The sequence below is a fragment of the Nansenia antarctica genome, assembly GCF_963989245.1.
Source record: "Nansenia antarctica genome assembly, chromosome: 15".
Taxonomy (NCBI): domain Eukaryota; kingdom Metazoa; phylum Chordata; class Actinopteri; order Argentiniformes; family Microstomatidae; genus Nansenia; species Nansenia antarctica.
Window position 1 is genome coordinate 9,809,242 of NC_137685.1, and position 19,959 is coordinate 9,829,200.

Below are 19,959 nucleotides of genomic sequence, written 5' to 3' on the forward strand. Positions count from 1 at the left end.
TTAGTTACACAGGTGGATGTGTGTGTGTGTGTGTGTGTGTGTGTGTGTGTTAGACACACATGTGAATGTGTGTGTGTGTGTGTGTGTGTGTGTTAGTTACACAGGTGAATGTGTGTATGTGTGATACACAGGTGGATGTGTGTGTGTTAGTTACACAGGTGGATGTGTGTGTGTGTATGTGTGTGTGTGTGTTAGTTACACCTGTGTGTGTGTGTGTGTGTTAGTTACACAGGTGGATGTGTGTGTGTTAGTTACACAGGTGGATGTGTGTGTGTGTGTGTGTGTGTGTGTGTATGTGGGTGTATTTGACACACAGGTGGATGTGTGTGTGTGTGTGTGTATTGAATTAAGTGAGAGTAAACTAGTGGCTCACCCACTGCCCTGACAGAGCTCCAGGGCCCTCAGCTCAAGTCCCTGCCCCCCCTGTAGCCTCTCTCTCCAGCCCGGGCAGACAGCCTGGCAGCCTCCCCCGGCTCCCTGGGAGGAGTGACCGGAACAACAGCTTAATCCCACCCAGACATAATCAGGTTTAAGGATCTCCCCCAAAGCCCAACTGATTAGATGTTTAAACTCTTAGTCACAGGATAATCTCCCTCTCCGCCCGGAGAGAAACACGAGACGAGAGCTAATTCGAGCATAATAAACAATCTATACATCTTCTTCTATACATACATTACCACTCGTTCATGCTTGTGTCCTTTATCAATCCGACCTCCCAAGAGAAAACAATGTTTCACATGACTTGCGATGACTGACGGATAGATGATTCACTTACTTAGACAAATGTATTCTTGTCATGTATTTGGCTCAATGCCAAACATGTCAATGTAAATGTACATGGCCCGGCTTCCACTTGTCTATGTTATGCATGGATTGGATCAAGCCAGATGGATTGGGATTGGTTGGCTCTGGTATCCTATATGACAGAGGCGGCCTCTCAGGGTCTCTGCCTCTGCAGCGATGCACAGATCTGTTACTCCTTTAAGAGAGATTTAGAGCAACTCTGTCTGTACTCCTTATCTCATGTCTCCAAAACGATCATCTAAACTAACTAATCTTCTCTTTCTTTTTCTCCTGTTTTCAGGTTAGATGGACCCCCGTCCCAAGCTGTCAAGGTCAACAATGGTAAGCTATTTGACCTTGTTATATTAGAGATTATAAATCAATATATATGCTGCACCAGGAGGAAGGAAACAATTACTTAGGGTTAGGATTTATTACATGATGGACTGTTTATTAGGACTGTTTATTAGGACTGTTTATTAGAATACAACCAGGGGAGGCTGGCGGAGGTAGAAATCGGAGGACGGACTCATTGTAATGCATGGAAGGGAATGAGGATGGTAACAAACACGTGTACTTATTCCGTTCCATGAGTTACAATGAGCCCGTTCTTCTACCTCCACCAGCCTCCCCCAGTCTTCCCCTGCGTTGATATGGAGTGGCAATAACAATGGCATTTCCATAGTATATATTTCTCTACACTAAGGACTGGTTTTCCAGATCTAGGTTAAGCCTTTCCCCCAGACCTAGGTTAAGCCTTTCCCCCAGACCTAGGTTAAGCCTGGCCCCAGACCTAGGTTAAGCCTTTTCCCCAGACCTAGGTTAAGCCTGGCTCCAGACCTAGGTTAAGCCTGGCCCCAGACCTAGGTTAAGCCTGACCCCAGACCTAGGTTAAGCCTGGCCCCAGACCTAGGTTAAGCCTTCCCCCAGACCTAGGTTAAGCTTGGCCCCAGACTAAAAAGCAAGAGAATCTCCAAAGAAAGTGTGATTTAGTCCAGGTCTAGGCTTAGTCCTGTGTCCTGGAAACAGCCAGAGTCAGCTACAGTGGTAGTGGCATTTCTACCACGAGTGTTTGATACTATTCCTCATTCTTCATTCCGTTCCATGCATCACAATGAGCCCTTCCTCCTACGTCTACCTCCACCAGCCTCCCTTCCTCCTCCTTCTACCTCCACCAGCCTCCCTGATTAAAGCATCTCTCTACTTGTCTCTAGGTGGACGGGCCCAGAGCCACAGAGCGTCCAGCGGGGAGAACGAACTGCTTGACGCTGAGCACCCTCTCAGAAGAGTACTACAGGTAGTGTGTACTAGTTTCACCCTCTCTGAAGAGTACTACAGGTAGTGTTCACTAAAATGTGGTCCCCTCTGAAAAGTACTACAGGTAGTGTGTACTAGTTTCACCCTCTCCGAAAAAGAAATACAGGGAGTGGTGGAAATGGTTCCGGAACCTTATTTGGAGCAGATTCCCATCTCAAGGCAGCTAAACACGCCAAGTTTTTCCCCCCAAAGAGTTTGAATCACAAGATCAGCAGAAATCTCATCTGCATCAGAAGATCAAACGGTGTCCACAGCTCCGAGCGTTGGGTTTTCCGTTGGCTGCCTTTTAAGCAGTTTATGGATCAGTGGAAATTAAGTGAGCTGTCACGCTGACTGACATGATGTTATTATTAACCTATAGGCCTTTAATATTGTATATATATAAATATCACAAATGTCAATCTGTAAACTAACTAACTGCAATTTCGCTGTATCTAGTCATTTGTAAGGTATTTGTAGGTTATTCCGTCAGTATTTCTGCCACTTTATTTCGATCCTTTCCAGCGGATCATATATGTCACATATTCGGCTACAAAATAAAACACTTTAATAGGTGTCATCACCGCTGTGGCCTTGGACAGTTTTTCAAAGAGACACTCTTGTGCTGTTTGTCTGAGCTGCGTGTCATGGAAAGGTGGGCATTCAAGCGGGATGATGAGAGGTTGCTTATAAACAGTGTCTATATTATGATCAATGTGGGAAAAGTCTGTAAATATTGATTATGTTACCAAAAATTACATGAATCTCTGGCGAGGCTTGTTAGAATACCAGCGTGTTAAATGTATTGGAATGAATACTGATTAATATTGATTAATGTAAAAAGGTTTTATTTTTATCATTAGGTGATGATATCTCATAGGAGCTTCGTCTTTTGAATGAATGAATGAATCTTTTATTTCGAACATGATTTAAAATAATAAAAGAACAAATCACTAATATGAAGAGTACAGGCCTATCAATGTTGGAAAAGGGGGTAGGATGAAGCCTACGGTCATCCTGTCCTACCCCTATCCGTCACTCTCAAGTGAGAACAATTATACTTCAATTATATAATCCAGTTAATTAATTAATAAATGTCATAAACTTTTAACCTCGTATTCTGTGATACATCATTTTGTGGTGGTGGAAAGTATGCATGGATAGATAGATACTATCCATTCACTTACAGCCCAGTTTGTGACAGTTAACCTGTTTTACAATTAAGACATCAAGATCCATTCCGCTTCCAAAGCCACTAGGTGAGTGAGTTACAGCCAACAGACTTAAACATGCCATCTTAAAAATATAAAAACTTTATTGAGACAACGACAGTACTGAGACAACGAAATGTAGTTCGTGTACACGTCTCCACCCAGGGAGAACAGAGCTCTGAGCACATGGTCAGCCATTTTCAGCACCCCTGGAACAGTTAGGGCTTAAGTGCCTTGCTCAAAAGCACAACGGCAGTGGTAGGCACCTTAGGTAGATATGATGCCACCAACCTTCCAGTCACCAGCTCACACCCGGCTCCCTCCTGGGGTGGGGATCGAACCAGCGACCTACAGATTGCTGGCCGGCCTCTCTAACCTCTAGGCTACATAGAGGTTATCCCGTCCCTTAATGTGTGAACTATAGTTTCACCCCCTCAGAAGTGTCCCCCAGGTACAGGTGTATACAAATATTATCCAATGTGACCTTGTCTATGAGAATAGTTATTATTACCCAACCAGATGAGCCAAATCTAATGAACTAAAACTAGAAATCTTCCAGAGAAAATGATAAGAAGATGATCTGGTTGCTAAAGTGCAGCAGTCTGCCCTTCCAGAATATTCTATTATTGATGAACACGAGGCGCCCAAAATGAAATTAAAATACAATCCGTAATACTACCGCACTAAAGATGACCCTGTAATCTACCTCTCTCTCTCTCCCCCCCTTTCTCTTTCACCCCATCCCTTCATCATCACCCCCCCCCCCCCCAGCCATACAGATGGGAGCTGCACTCCCCCCACAGGAGCAGGAGGAGGCTCCTCCAGACGTCCAGCTCCAGCGCCCTGCCCTACTCCCCCCTGAACGTGGCCTACAACGGCAAGCCCTGCATCCTCTTCCGGGCCAGGAAGCTGGCCATCCGCTACCGGAACAGCAGCCTGGTGGACCTCACAGAGAAGGCCTTCGGACCCGACGCCCCCGTAGACACCAAGGGCTCGGTGTGCAGCAAGGACAAAGCCACGTGAGTCTAATTATCTGCTGGGGGGCGGGTTCTCTCTCTCTCTCTCTCTCTCTCTCTCTCTCTCTCTCTCTCTCCCTCCCTCCCTCCATCCACCAGCACTGCACACCAGGGGAGGCCAGTGGAGGTAGAAATCGGAGGACGGGCTCGCTGTAATGCATGGAATGGAATAAGGAGTGGTATCAAAGCCCATTCCTCGTTCTATTCCAGGCATTACAGTGAACCCGTCCTCCGATTTCTACCTCCACCAGTCTCCCCTGGAGTACCGTCATGACCTGTACTGTGTTATGAAACGGTATCAACCTCAGTGTGAATGGTGAGTCATGTTCCTGTCTAATGTCCCTGTTTTCTCCACCAGGCTGATTCTGCGTTTTGGAGACGTGGATGATTTGAGAGGACTGGCCATAAGGTTCGCTTGTTCATTCGCTCAGTGTGAATCCTAGTAATGTGAATAATGAACATGCTACGACGATACATTATTGACTACCACAGAGAGGGCTGCTACTTTCTACATTTACATAAATAAAACATTAAGACCAAACCGATATTTTTATCTTGTGTGCTCTCTCTCCCTCTCTCTCTCCCCCCTCTCTCTCTCTCTCTCCCTCTCTTCCTCTTTCTCTCTCCCCCTCTGTCCCCCCTATCCCTCCCTCCCTATCCACCCCCCCCTCCATCTCTCCCCTCTCCCCCTCTGTCCCTCCCTCCCCCCCTCTCCCTCCCTCCCTCCCTATCCACCGCCCACCCCCCCTCTCTCCCTCCCCTAGATTACAGATGTCCAACACGTTCTACGAGTCGGCCAGTCAGAACTGGTTCGCCCTGGACAGTGTCCACATCCACTACAACTACACCCAGGAGGCCAACTTCAACGCCAGCGAGGTGTACGCCCCGTCCACCTACTCCTACCACTGCCAGCACGTCAGCAGCCTGCAGAAGTACGACACGCTGCTCACGCCCAGCTCCAGCACCGACAACTCTGTCAACTGGCACATCACCTTCACAGACTTCCAGGTTGGCGTCTAGTTAGCATCGATTAATAATTCAGTGTGTTAGGATGATGTGGACAACTGATATTGTTATTGTACCTTATAGGCTTGTGTCCCAGACTCCTATTAAGATGACTTCTAGACTAGGCTTAATGTGTGTCTGCTAAACCCGCCCCCTGTTGCTACAGATTAGTGATAATTATACTGTGCAGTAGAAGAGTACATTATATAGATATTAGTGGAGGGTTATGGAGGTAGACATCAGAGGGCGGGCACATTGAAATGCATGGAATGGAATTAGGAATAGTATCAAACATATATTTAATACCATTCCTCGCATTACAATGAGCCTGTCTCTGATTTCTACCTCCACTAGGAATTGACAAGAATATAAAAATATTAAAGCCTGAACACCTCAGGTCTCTACCTCTGTTTAAATTTCAACCATTTCGCAGATGCTTTTATCCAAAGGGATTTACAATTACAGAGACTCCAGTCTCCCTGGAGTCATTTAGGGTTAAGTGGCACACTAGCAGTGGTATTCCCATGTGGGATTTTAACCTTCATGACCTTCTGATCACCCAGTCCAACTCACTAACCACTAGGCCACCACCACCCCTCTGTGATCTCTCCCTCCTCTAACAGATCCAAGCGTTCAACGTCCTGTCCACCAAGTTTGCGTCGGCCAGCGACTGCGCCACCTTCTTCACGCCGGCCATCCTGATGGGCCTCATCACCTCCCTGATCCTGCTGCTGGTGCTGGCCTACGCCCTCCACATGGTCATCCACCTCAAGCACATCGACCACTACGACGAGAACAAGACCACCGTCTACTTCCCCCGCAGCTCAGAGGCCGCCGAGTGCACCGAGAAGAACAGCTTATAGGAGGCCGGGGGGAGGCCAGGGGGAGGCCAGGGGGAGGCCAGGGGGAGACCAGGGGGAGGCCAGGGGGAGGCCAGGGGGAGGCCAGGGGGAGGCCAGGGGGAGCCAGGGGGAGGCTTATAGGAGGCCAGGGGGAGGCTGGCCCAGAGGGAGGGATCGAAGGACGGGGTACGGAGGCTGGTCAGAGGTAGGAATTGGAGGGGGGAGGGGGGGGCTTGTCGTGATGCATGGGATGGAATGAGGAATGGTATTGATCCAACATGTATGTGATTCATTCCGTTCCATGCATTACAATGAGCCCCGTCCTCCGATTTCTACCTCCAGCGACCTCCCCTGTAGGATCTCCACTTTGTGTCCCAATATGTTCTACGCTTTGTACTTCCCTGAAGTGTGCACTTGCGCACTCGTCTCAAATGGATGTTAAAGCAGAGGGTTGGTGTTAAAGCATTGGCTCCTACAGCAATCCCTGTTAATGACATCCATGGATGGGGAGTGCAGAAATACCTACTTCAGGGAGAAGGGTAGAGGATTGGGACACACCCCGGCCTACCCCCAGACTGCACCTCTGCAGGAAGAGGAACTGTTTATGTACCTGTAGATCTCAGAGAAGGACCGTGTGTGTGTGTGTGTGTGTGTGTGTGTGCGTGTGCGTGTGCGTGTGCGTGTGTGTGTGTGTGCGTGTGCGTGTGCGTGTGTGTGTGGAGGGGGGGGGAGCTGCCTCGGACGGAACCCCCTCCCCCTGTCAGACTGTCTCAACTGTACATTGAAGAAACACCATCTCATATACAAGGGAGGAACTGGCTTCCTGGAACTGGATTGGACTGGTTAACATTCAGATTCAGAACATCTTTACTGGACTGGGCGACATTCAGATTCAGAACATCTTTATTGGACTGGTTAACATTCTGATTCAGAACATCTTTATTGGACTGGGCAACATTCAGATTCAGAACATCTTTACTGGACTGGGCAACATTCAGATTCAGAATATCTTTACTGGACCGAGCAACATCCACACTGGCGTCACTGGGGCCGAGCAGTGATCGCTCAAACAGAGGAGCACAATCCCATCGATTTTTCGTTGCTCAGTGTCATCTAGTGGATGAAGAGACAATTTTCGGCAGACACTGATCAGGAAATATTAGCCTTTTACCACTTATCAGGCATTTGCAAATAATGACAAATAAATGACGATAAATTCAAACTGATATAAGCACAAACATCTATGTATGGAGTTCCTTGACAGTAATATAAAATGCTGGTATAGATTTGTGAAAGAAGTTTCATTTGAATAGATGTGTACTGTACCTTATACAGTATACAGTAATGTCTATATACTTTTATGTCATTTATTGATTATACTCATGTAGACATTTAACTGGTCACCTTATGAAGTTTCAGGATGGAGTTTTTCAGAACTTGTTATGTTTATGATATTTTGTGAAATGATACCGTTTGTGAATTCTGATTTTGTACATTTTTATTTTGAGTTTTTGATTTATCTAACGTGTATTCGTACAATGTCGGCCTTGGACAACATGAACAGATCAGTTCATCAGCTAAATGAATTTACAACGTACAACACCACATCAGCAGAACTTGTTGTGTAGGGACATACATACAGCATGCCAGTGGGTAGAAATCACATCTGCATACAACTAATACTCTGGTGGGTATAGAGTTGGGCAATGTTTCTAGGTACCTATTGTTATGTACTTTTCATTTATCTATAGGCAATGTGTTTGGAAAAATAAACCCAAGTTGGCTCAAACCTGTCCATTGATTTCTATATGAAAGGAAGACACACACACACACACACACACACACACACACACACACACGCGCGCGCACCAATTGTATTAAGTAATGTAATGTTCAGATTTGTATATCTATATGTCTGACCGCCCCCAGAGGGTGCGGGTGGGCTCCCACACCTCCACAGCCCTCAGACTCAGCACTGGGTCCCCCCAGGGGGGCTGCGTGCTGAGCCCCATCCTCTACAACCTCTACACCCACGACTTCACCCCCGTCCACCACAGCAACTCCATCATAAAGTTTGCAGATGACACCACCGTGGGGGGGGGGGGACGAGACGAGACGGCGTACAGGGATGAGGTGGAGCAGCTGGGCAAGCTGTGCAAGGTCAACAACCTGCTGCTGAACTTTAAATGAATGTGCAACAAATATTATGTGCAATATGACAACCCATGTTTACATAAGGTTCAGATATAGGAAAAAGTTAGGATATTTATAGCATAGCATAGTGTACAGCACAGTGTTTATTGTATAGTAGATAGTATAGTGGATAGTGTACATAGCCTTTATTTATGTAAACCAGCTCTTTTCTCTTTTTTGTTTTACCCTTGGCTCTCTTGTTTTTAGTCTTTTTTTCCTAGCACCAGGGGAGCCCCCCCTCCTAAATTTCGTTGTATGGTACCTGTACTGTATTAATGACAATAAAGACCTTTCATTCATTCATTCATTCATTCAAGCAATAAGATGGAGGAGTGTATCTATTTGCTGCCCTTCCCTGTATGTCCAGAGGGGGGCAGTATTGCATCAACCGGTGTTTGCCCATCGTCACATCACCCGGAAGAGGAAGACCTCGCTGATGTCAACAACAAAAAAAACAGGACGTCGCCAGAATCAGAATGGATCGAAAGTCGCAGTCAACTATGAACACATGAAGACAGCTGACTTAGCGAATACACAATTAATATACGACAGTAGCCGACTGTTTGAGTAAGTAAACTCCATATCTTCCTGAATTAATGTAAGGGGGGATGGTAGGATAGGGTGACGTTTGCGTAAAAACCCACGTTGCTATTGTCAGATTGACAGACAGACAGACAGACAGACAGACAGACAGACAGACAGATAGAGAGACAGATAGACAGACAGACAGATAGATACATAGATAGATAGACAGACAGACAGATAGATACATAGATAGACAGACAGACAGATAGACAGATAGATACATAGATAGACAAACAGACAGACAGACAGATAGATACATAGATAGACAGACAGACTGACAGACAGACAGACAGACAGCTAGCCTGACAGTGACAGTTCAGTCCTCATGCTCCCTCTGTCCTTATGTTGAACTGTCTGACAACCGCCGCAAGATCATTCCCACGATCCATCATCCTGTCCGCCTCACCAAGGACCATCAACAGTAACACGATCTGTCGCTTTTACAGTCAAATCAAAATGGACCGAGCAGTGGTCAGGTGTGTGCCCTGTGAACCCAAACTCACCATCTCGTTCGTCCTGGACGGCAGTAACAAACACATGCTCCGGGACCAGACCGAGCAGCTGGGCAAAGCTCTGGGGAGGATCGCCAACAGCATCATCAAGAAGGGCCAGGTCAAAGCGGCCAAAAAGTCCAAGAAAAACAAACAGCAACAACCCACGGAAGTCACCGAACCACCCGGATCCTCCGTGGTGAGACTGTACTACAACGGTGACTTGGTGGCCGAGGATCTGATCAACTCGGACGCCTGGCGGGACGGGGCCGTGTTACACGTGGGCGATCGTAAATACACCGTGGAGAGGAACCCCCCCACGTTCACCACCGCGGAGCTGCCCCGCGGAGGAGCGTCCCTGCTGGCCGGGTTCCCCATCTGCCCGAGGCTGGAGGTTGAGTTCGGCAACTTGAGCGACTGTCTGTTTACATGGTACAAGGAGGAGGGAGCTCCCCCGGATGATGCAGCAGCAGGCGAGATGACCTGGGTGGAGGCGGGGAACGAACGTGTCTTTGTCCCGTCTAACCTGGACATTGGATCAAAGCTGAAACTCAGATGCACACCCGCGGATGGGAGCAGATGTGGAGCGTTCAAGGATCTAGTCACGGCGGGGACAGTGGAGGCAGGGCCGGGGACTTGCACTTTTGACCACCGGCACATGTACACCATCAAGGGGACTGACGACTCCACGACCAGGGTGGTGTCCTACAACATCCTGGCTGACATTTACGCCCAAACCGATCTGTCCAAGACGGTCCTGTACCCGTATTGTGCCCCCTACGCGCTGGAACTGGACTACCGACAAAGTCTTATCAAGAAAGAACTCTCTGGCTACAATGCGGACATCATCTGTCTCCAAGAGGTGGACAAGCATGTGTTCACGGACAGCCTCTGCCCCGCCCTCGACGCCTACGGCATGGACGGGGTCTTCAGGGTCAAGGAGAAACAGCACGAGGGCTTGGCCACGTACTTCAGGAGGTCCAAACTGAAGCTGCTCAGTCAACACGACGTCATGCTGAGTGAAGCGCTGCAGTCGGACCCGATCCACGCGGAGCTGCTGGAGAAGGTGTCCACCAATCCCACGCTGAAGGGGAAGGTGGTGCAAAGATCGACCACCCTACAGGTAGGAGGACAGGGGACAGTGGCTTATATGGGGCCGGTGACACTTGAATAAATAAAATCAGTCAGTCATTTGAATTTGAAAGATTAAAGGCAATAAAAACACAATATATACAATCATAATAATGTAAGCATAAAGACATGCATAAGAAGTACAAAAAGAACAGTAAGTCACAGTCTTAATAAACCACATCAGTGTGTTTGACATGTGTAACTTGTTGTCCTTCCCCTCCAGGTGAGTGTACTTCAGTACCTGAACGACCCCTCCAGGAAAGTCTGTGTTGCCAACACTCACCTCTACTGGCACCCCAAAGGTAACACATACAGGAAATAAACAGGCATGGTCTTGGAAACTATAGTGTATTTCTTTTTTTTATTAGTTTGAATGGATTAGGGGCACACAATTCCCATTCTCATTATACACAATCCATCAAATCAAATTCATCATCTTCATCATCATCGACACGCAGTGATTCTGTGTGTTTGTCTGTCTGTTTCCACAGGTGGGAACGTGCGTCTGATCCAGATCGCCGTGGCCCTGAAGCACCTGAAGCACGTCATCTCCGAGGTGTCCCCCGCCGACGGCCCCCCGCCGCCCCTCCTCTTCGCGGGAGACTTCAACAGCACCCCCTCCTCCGGCCTGTTCCACCTGGTAAGCCAGGGGGCGCTGGCCGACACCCACCCCGACTGGAGCTCCAGCGGCCCGGAGGAGCTCTGCCCCATGGAGGTGGTGAGCCCCTTCCAGCTGGAGAGCGCCTGCGGGGAGCCGGCCTACACCAACTACGTGGGGGGGTTCCACGGCTGCCTGGACTACATCTTCGTGGACCCCCGCGTGCTGCAGGTGGAGCAGGTCATCCCTCTGCCCAGCCACCAGGAGATCACCACCTGCCAGGCCCTGCCCAGCGTCTCCCACCCCTCCGACCACATCGCTCTGGTCTGCGATCTGAGGTGGAAATGATGACCGGTCCGGTAGCCCTAAAGACTGACTGATTGACTGACTACCTGGGGGGGTATTCCATCAATGTCGCTAAAGGAAAAATCCAGGCTTATTTTGATAAGTCTCGCCCCTGGTGAACTAATAAAGTTTGTCGTTGTAAATAAAGTGTGATTCGGTGGAATTGGGGAATAAATATTGTTGTTTATTATTACGTTGTTGAGAAAAGAAAAGTATGGTCAGCTATGAAATGGCTCGACGTCCTCCAGCACACTTATGGACAATGCTGTTCTTCATGGATACAAGACGTTGTCCTCTTTGTGATTAATTTAATTAAGTAAAGTCAAGCCTTGCTGAGAATGAGAACATTTGAAAACACGTGTTTTTCTGGTGTGTTGCTTTGTTGGGTTACACACTTTTCTCAAGTCGAGAAAGCACATATAGAATATAAAATACAGATGACATATCAGTTGGGGTGGTGAGAGGAAGGACACACATACAGTGCAGTGAGGGAGGTAGAGAGTTACTTTTTACAAAAACATGCATATATGTATCAGTGATTGAATGAAACAGTACATCAATGAGAGATCTGTCCATTTCAATAGCCATGCTCAACCCAGGGGTTGATCTGTTTTATTGATTTGGAGCAGCGTTCTCTCTCTAACAAGTTCTCACACTTTGGCCAATGGAAGCAGCTCAGCCCTTGGAGAGCTGCTCTGTCAGCCAATCCAAGCCCTCCACTAGGCCACTGCCGTGCGTAGCACACGTAGCCTGGACAAACCACTGTGGAGAGAGAGGGAGGAGACGTCATGTTAGGGTTAGTCAGAAGAACACAACACCACTCACTTTGAGGTGAGGTATATTGGACTGCTTTATACAAGGTAGAGAGAAAGAGGGAGAGAGAGAGAGACAGAAAGAAAGAAACAAATAATAAAGGACATGCTTACAGGCTTGCTGAGCCCTCGCAGGCGTAGCTGGTCAGCGATGTCACAGATGGACATGGCGTTGGGCAGGTCCTGTTTGTTGGCCAACACCAGCAGAACCACACCTCTCAGCTCATCCACCTCGAGCTGGGGACGATGAGGAAGGAGAGATGAAAGTGAAACTCATTAGCATGTTGAGATATTGTGACGTTAGAATTATAAGGTTATAATTCAGTCCAGTAAAGATTTTTGGTCAAAATTGAGTTTTTTACATAATCTGATCCATTATGTGTTTATTAATGCCTGTGTGGTGTTATTTTTAAAATGTTGAAATGTTTTTGTTAGTAATTAATAAAATACAAAGGTTCCATCTCACAAAACATAATGGAATGTAAAAACTTTGATGCTCAATATCTCTGAACTACCCTAAACGGAGATAACGGATTCTAAGCTCACGATATGTAACACAGTCTGATCATTTGGTCCGCATGTCGGCAACCAATCAAAATGTTCAGACTTTTCTTTCACGTAAATACCTTTCAACTTTGTTGAGAATCACAACACAAACTCGCTAGTCAAGCTAAAATACTGCAAGGCAATGGATTCGGTGAGTAATCCCCACTGCTACATAGTTAACTATAACTACTACTTAACATTGTTAGCAGGCTCACAAAACAAGCTGTGTTAGTTGACTAGCGATGTGTCATTGATTTTCAACAACGCGGAAATTTATTCACATTTTATGAAAGAAAAGTCAGATCATTACATCAGATCCCGACATGAGGACCTAAGCATTAGAACGTGTCATTTATCTTCTCTTCCTAAAGACAACAGTATCAAGTGGCAGGTGTAGAAAGCAATGGATGTGTAAAGTATGGGGGGATGAATAAAAAGAGAGATGGAAGGGTGGATCAGATGAATGATTCAGAATGAGAAGAAAAGATACCATGTTCTCAAGCTGCTCTCTGGCTTCCTTGATACGCGCAGGGTCGTTGCTGTCCACCACAAATATCACACCCTGCATGACAACCACATGAACACAGACGTAGGTCAGGGTAGGTTAGGGTAGACCAGGGTATAGGTCAGGGTAAGTTAGGGTGGGTTAGGGCCAGTGGGGGCAGAAATCGGAAGGCAGGCTCATTGTAATGTATGGAACGCAATGAAGAACGGTATCAAACATGTACTAAATGTTCAGTTAAAAAAACACAAAAAAAACATTGCACACACACAAATCTTGAATTGATATAAACCAGGAGAAATCAAAGCTTATTTGTCAGGTGAACAAAATGTCAAATGTAAACACACCAGTTCAACATTCCTTATTTTAGTCCATACATTACAATGAGCCTGTTCACCGATTTCTACTTTCCCCAGCCTTCCCTGGTCAGGGTAGCCTTGTATCCAACAAGGCTCTACTCTGGGGAATAGAGATCTCCGAGATCTTCACCTCATATCACATATCCACTGTGTGTTACCTGAGTGTTGACATAGTAGTACTTCCATAGAGATCTGATCTCATTCTGGCCTCCCACGTCCCAAACAGTGAAGCTGATGTTCTTGTATTCAACTGTCTCTACATTAAACCCTGAGAGAAACAAAGGGACAGGAGTGAGCTGTGTAGTTTGATTTGATTTATTAGGACCCCCATTAACTGATGCAAAGTATCAGCTATTCTTCCTGGGGTCCAGAACAATAGTTCTTCTGTAGGCTACAGTATGCACCGCTTAACTGAGCAACAGCGACATGATGTCAACGCAAAGAATAACATATTTTTTTACATGAAAGAAGAAACATAAACATGAAATATTTCATATTGACATTTCAGAAGGTGTACACAGTAGCCTATACCTACCAACCGTGGGGATTGTTGAGATAACTTCTCCCAGTTTCAATTTGTACAGGATTGTGGTCTTCCCTGCAGCATCTAAACCGACTGTCAGATGTGGAACAACACCAACATCAATGTAGAGTATTTCAAGATTCAAGATTCAAGATTGCTTTATTGTCTGTCAGAGTGACAGAAATTCTCCTTGGACAGGCTTTGTGCAGTTCATGAATACGTTATCCACATTAAAAACACACATAGGTCACATACATACAATAAAACAGACAGATATAAGTGTTTATAAAATGTAGTGCCTATTTAAAAAGTCTAGTCATTTAAAAATAATAGTAAGAAAAACAGTATTATGATTTAAAAAGCTAAAATGCTAAAATGTTGTGGTTTAAAAGAAAAACAGTGTGTATTTATAACTGTAAGTAAACGTGTTGCTGCAAGGTCATCACAACATTATTTACTATACATACTAAACATAATCATATTACATTACGGAAATTAATATTAGAAATGTATAGCCAATTATGTGATTCTAATTCAATAACATAATTTATAATAGTGCAAAGGTAGGCTATACTCACCCATCAGAATTCTCACCGGTTTCTTCCCAACAAAACGATTGAAAAGTCTCGAAAAAATGATGCCCATCTTCAGTCTCCAAAATATTTCTTCTTACTCCTAAAAAAAATAATCCAAAAATATGATTTTCTGTCACCTCAAATGTCACGGCAGGGCAGGTCGCAGCATACAGTCAACTTTCACCCGTTGTTATTGAGCTTTTAGAGAACAGCCACCTCTAACCTCCCACTAATGAATCAGTGCTCTGTCACTCTGGGACACGGAGACTATGACGTCATTCCTCTCTCTGTTTGTCTCCACGTCACTTTCATTCTGTTGGCCCCGTCAACGGGCCACGACGCAACTCATAACAATATAACTATATCACTGAAGAAATACAATGTGAATTGATACACATATTTCACCAATACTATTCAATCAAAACCTGTAGCTTAAACTTTCCATAGTGACTAGAATAGACTTTATTGCCGTTGTACAGTACAGTTGCCTACAATGAAATTGTAGTGGTTCTTCTGAAGGTGCAAAAACAGAAAACATATTCACATATTCACAAACATATCACAAATATTACACACTAGACAATTAAAAAGCGAAAAAGTTATAAAACAAGCTAAGAGACAATGAGGTCCGTGGTGTCAAGTGCAAATAAAGACAACAATCTTAAGAAAATAAAAACAACTATAAAAGCAAGCTAAAAGCCATGAGGTCAGTGGCGTTATAATACTGTAATAATACTGTAAAAATATATAAATGTATAAATAGGCACTTAGAATAGAGTTATTGCACATTTCTATTGCACTATATATATAACTATATAACTGAAGAAATAAAATGTGAATTGATACACTATTTCACCAATAGCTACTATTCAATCAAAACATGTAGCTTAAACTTTCCATAGTGACTAGAGGCCAATTGCATAAACATAGACCTAGACTTTGGTCTACAGACTTACTATATAGAGTATAGACGTCTAATTCCACCTGTTGCATCAAAGCTCTTCTCAGCAAAAAACATCATTGCCTCCGATAGAAAATAATTCACACACACGCGCACGCACGTACGATTTTGAACGCAAACCAAATGCTCCTTTCAAAGCCACAGGCCACCCTTTTTCATTTCTATTATTCTTTCAGAATAAATAATTTCAAAAAATGTCACACCCTCCGAGCAGAGGCGGATTTAGGATTGTAGGAGATCCGGGGCTTAGCCCAGAGGAAGAATATAATGTGCGAAAACTCCATGTTTACTAGCTGTAACATTAACGTTACATCATTCTTTTTCACTTGTTACTCAGTCAACCAGAGTGCAGATATCAAAGACTATCAGCCTGTTATTCACTTTATTTGTACAAGTATTATCCTTTGTTTGATTTCTTACCATGTACCGTAACAGTACCTTGCTATGTTTCATTTTCATTATAACATAACGTTATGTTATGATAGCCAGCTAGCATTAGCAAACCGGAAAAGTAGTGTCAGTGAGTCAGTCACCTTTCTAATAAGATTCACAAACCTGAAACATCATCTATGTCATCACTGCTGGTGATGTCATTGTTGTCAGCTGCTGATACTGCTGCTGCAACAAGGCGCTTGTTTTGTTGAAAACAACTTTCGGATATCTATCCTTACAATTTTGCAAGTCAGGCACTGATTGAGATCACTTCTTCTTCAGGTCAGGGTAGGCTACGCTGTACGCAGGCTAATGTCGCGCAGCTGCTGCCTCTCTGTTGGACTCCGGTACTGCACGTTACTCACGAGATTTTTTTTTTTTTTTTTTAAAGTAAATCATTCGGGGCTTTCTAGAAAACATCCGGGGCTTGAGCCCCAGTAGCCACCCCCTAGCGCCGCCCCTGCCTCCGAGTAACATTAGCAATTCGTTGTTTTTGGAAGCGAGTGGAGCAAGTGGATCTTCAGACAGTTAACCCGGTGGTTCTCTCCGGGTCTTTCTCCCTGGCGCCAAAAGCAGAACGGCGCTAGTTCAATTCAGTTAAATTCAATCCGATCCAGTCCAATTCACAACGGGCTTTATTGGAAAACAACTATGTTTTATGTAATGTGTAATAATGTAATTAATACAATTTAACAATTTCACTTGGGGGCTGCAGCTACGAATGTTTTCTCAATAGCCCCCTGATCTATTCATCTCTCCTTCCTATCAAACATTAAATAATTGATTGAGTCCATTGATCAAAAACGGACTATAATGTCCATTTACACTGTAATGTAATTGATCAAAAGATAACGTCTCTATATTTGAAGATAAGTGAATATATTGTTGTATCTCTTTCTTATAAATGAAAATGAGCATCGATACAACCAGGGCTGGACTGGCCATCTGGCATACCGGGCATTTGCCCGGTGGGCCGCGGTAGTTTTAAAATTTAAAATAACGTTTTTTTTGTTTTGTTTTTTTTACCAGCCGGCCCGGCCGAAAGCTACCATCGAACGGGCCCATAAATCGAAAGCTACCATTGAACAGCCCATAAATCAGGGACAGCGGCCCATTGGTCAATTTTCTATACAGACACTGGGCTGGCCCAATCAACAGAGAGAAGGGGGGGGGGTCAGGGGTCACGCACGCACGCAGCACCAGACCTCCGTCTCAGTTTCGCGGTAGTTTTGGGCCGAGCCGGCAGGCAAAATAAATGTAGTTAGCCTGGATAGTTACTAGATAGATACTGAGAGAGATGGAGCGCAAAAGCACACTAAAACGGAAGGGAGGCTGGGAAAAACTTAGGGAGAAAAACAAAAAGAAACTTGAGGCAGATGCTGCCAAATGTGTAAACATTAGGGACATGTTTGCTGCACCCTCAAGTTTACCACAGCAGCAACAGCAACAGGTTGAAGAGGAGGCTAGCAGGGAGGAGCGGGAGCAGGGTACAGATACAGAGGATAGAGAGGATACAGAAGAAGCGGGGCCGAGTCAGCCTGTAACCCAGTGGCGGCTCCTGCCAAATCTCTCAGGGGGGGCAATTGTTGCGTTGATGGTTAAGGTGACACGTTCAAGGGTAAATTCACCTAAATCAGCGGGCTTAAATAAATTGACTCTCACAGCCATTGGTATTCAGTTATCACATATTTTATTTTAGGTGCAGCAAATCCAGGATAAAGGGCAGTGGCACAGGGGCTGATAATGTGCAATGGATGGATAAAACTATTTACATACTACAAAATACAAAATATGGACGGCATACATACTGCTCACTTGTATTGAAATTTAGCTCGTCTCTCTTTCAAAGCAGCAAAACAATCAATGACCCTCTCATTAAAATCAGGCATCTTCCTGACTAGTTCCCTCTCCATTGAAAGCATGGCCAGTGCATTCAGGCGCTCCTGGCCCATTGTGTTTCGCAGGAAGTTCTTGATTCTCTTAAGGGTCGAGAAACACCTCTCAGCTTCAGCTGTTGTCATGGGAGTAGTAATTAGGATGTTCAACAGAGCTACAGTCTCAGAGAAAGTCTCCTGGAGGTTGTAACTGTGTAGAACCTGGTACAGTGCCAGTGCACCAGAGCAGCCCTTGAACTCAGCACTCTCATAGACAAGGGACAGCTCAGTCTTGAGCTTCACCTGGTTCAGCATGGGGTATGCCTTGACAGTGGTGTTCAGAGCCTCAACAGGGAATGCATGGCAGTGCTGTTGGAACATCTCTCCTTGGAGCAGCGTGGCACTCACAAGGTGGTTGGTGAAAGAAAACCTTTCTTTGGAGTGGGCCAGGATTGTGTCGCAGATCTGTCAAAAGTATGGGGTGTGAAAGAAAATGTGGAAATAAGCACTTTGGAAGTACAACACTGAATAAAGACTGCTACCATCCCATCCCTGAATGTAACTCTGATTGGTGGTGATTTTCCAACACTGTGTTTCAAAACTTGGACCTACCTCTTTAGACAGCCTCTGCTTCTCTTCTTCTCCCAAGACCCTCCTTGATGTTCTGGTTCCTGTGGCTTCTTGCTGCTGCTCTTGAGATGAGCTTTGGTCCCTGAAGGCAGACAGACCAACAGTGTTAAGATTTCAAATAAGAAAATGTAGCTGAACAATCTGCTGTCTTGTAGTTGTAATTGTATCTACAGTAATTTCTGAAATGTAGTCTAACGATGATTTAAGGTCTCCAGGAGAGAGGGATCTGTTTTAAGTATAACAGTTGACTTTAGCTTTAACAGGCTGTGCACATGAGTCACTCCCGACCACTTAGATATCTTGGAGCTATTTAGGTAGATATGCTTATTCTTGAATATAAATATGTAGGTCTATCTATTCACAAGTTAAACCTCAGACATTTTTAGACATGTTCTATATATTAGCCTAATACATATATCAAAAAAAAATGCTTAGTTGTAATTCGCTGACAAAATGTATTGTTTGATACATGTAATATACTACATTACATTAAGTAACTACATATTAATATAATGTAACATAATACATTAAATGCAAAGTTTTGTTGCAAAAAAGAAGCTTCGCATAGCAACCTACCAAATGAATAGTGGAATATCCTACTCCAATTACTCGGGCAAGCCCTAATTTTAATTCAACTCATTGTTATATAAGCCTACTAGTTTTACCGGCGCCTTTCCCATTCATCATAGCATGCATACATTTGATTATTACAAAGTTCTATATTACGGAGAAGGTACAAACTATATTTTTTGATCTTACCTTATGGCCTGCATGCTGCTTGTGGACGGCATGTTTTATGAAGACTGCGTCAATGTCAACCCCTCGTAAATCCTCGGTTATACGATTTTCCAATGTTCCCTGCCTTTGTATAAACTTGCTTTATAATAAAATTTGGTCTGGGTGGTCCTAATTCCTTTACTGTTAATTTCTCCTGGTTGCTTGTTCAGAACATTACTGGCCGCCATTGCCATGGTGAACGAATGTGATCTGAAATGAAGGTTAATTGGCTAGCTCGTCTAAAGCTACGCCGGACATGACGTAAGCACGTACGATTCTTTGTGCATGTCCCAAAACCCCATAGACAAATGACCGAATGGCCTGAAGTTACCAAAATAGATTTTACATGCAAGTCTACGAGAACAGCCTAGTGCAACTTCGAGTAGACTGAAAGTTGCCCTGAAAGGGGCGGGACTTGAAGCTGATTGGAACATACTCCACAGAACACTAGCTGATTGGACTATGATATACT

The 19,959-nt window shown here is 44.9% G+C and overlaps 4 protein-coding genes across 4 annotated transcripts in view; 2 read left to right on the plus strand and 2 right to left on the minus strand.

The window, feature by feature from the left end:
- Nucleotides 1-3,078: 3,078 nt before the first annotated feature.
- atp6ap1la (ATPase H+ transporting accessory protein 1 like a) lies at nucleotides 3,079-6,174 on the plus strand (the record flags this gene model as incomplete). The annotated part of the gene is made up of 6 exons (XM_080545842.1): nucleotides 3,079-3,124; nucleotides 3,729-3,741; nucleotides 4,070-4,309; nucleotides 4,665-4,715; nucleotides 5,071-5,314; nucleotides 5,935-6,174. The coding sequence occupies 6 exons, from the start codon at nucleotides 3,079-3,081 to the stop codon at nucleotides 6,172-6,174; spliced, it is 834 nt and encodes a 277-aa protein (XP_080401968.1).
- Nucleotides 4,529-19,959, minus strand: part of dennd6a (DENN/MADD domain containing 6A) — a 42,635-nt gene continuing 27,204 nt past the window's right edge. The window contains exon 21 of the transcript XR_013937801.1: nucleotides 4,529-4,548. The gene's annotated coding sequence lies outside the window, so the exon portion shown is untranslated. The remainder of the gene's footprint in view (nucleotides 4,549-19,959) is intronic.
- Nucleotides 9,327-11,562, plus strand: pde12 (phosphodiesterase 12). The gene is made up of 3 exons (XM_080545579.1): nucleotides 9,327-10,545; nucleotides 10,777-10,855; nucleotides 11,045-11,562. The coding sequence occupies exons 1-3, from the start codon at nucleotides 9,388-9,390 to the stop codon at nucleotides 11,497-11,499; spliced, it is 1,692 nt and encodes a 563-aa protein (XP_080401705.1). The 5' UTR covers nucleotides 9,327-9,387; the 3' UTR covers nucleotides 11,500-11,562.
- On the minus strand, nucleotides 12,172-14,883 carry LOC308170987 (ADP-ribosylation factor 4-like; the record flags this gene model as incomplete). Its single annotated transcript, XM_080545843.1, has 6 exons — nucleotides 12,172-12,258; nucleotides 12,423-12,545; nucleotides 13,345-13,416; nucleotides 13,874-13,983; nucleotides 14,251-14,331; nucleotides 14,817-14,883. The coding sequence occupies 6 exons, from the start codon at nucleotides 14,881-14,883 to the stop codon at nucleotides 12,172-12,174; spliced, it is 540 nt and encodes a 179-aa protein (XP_080401969.1).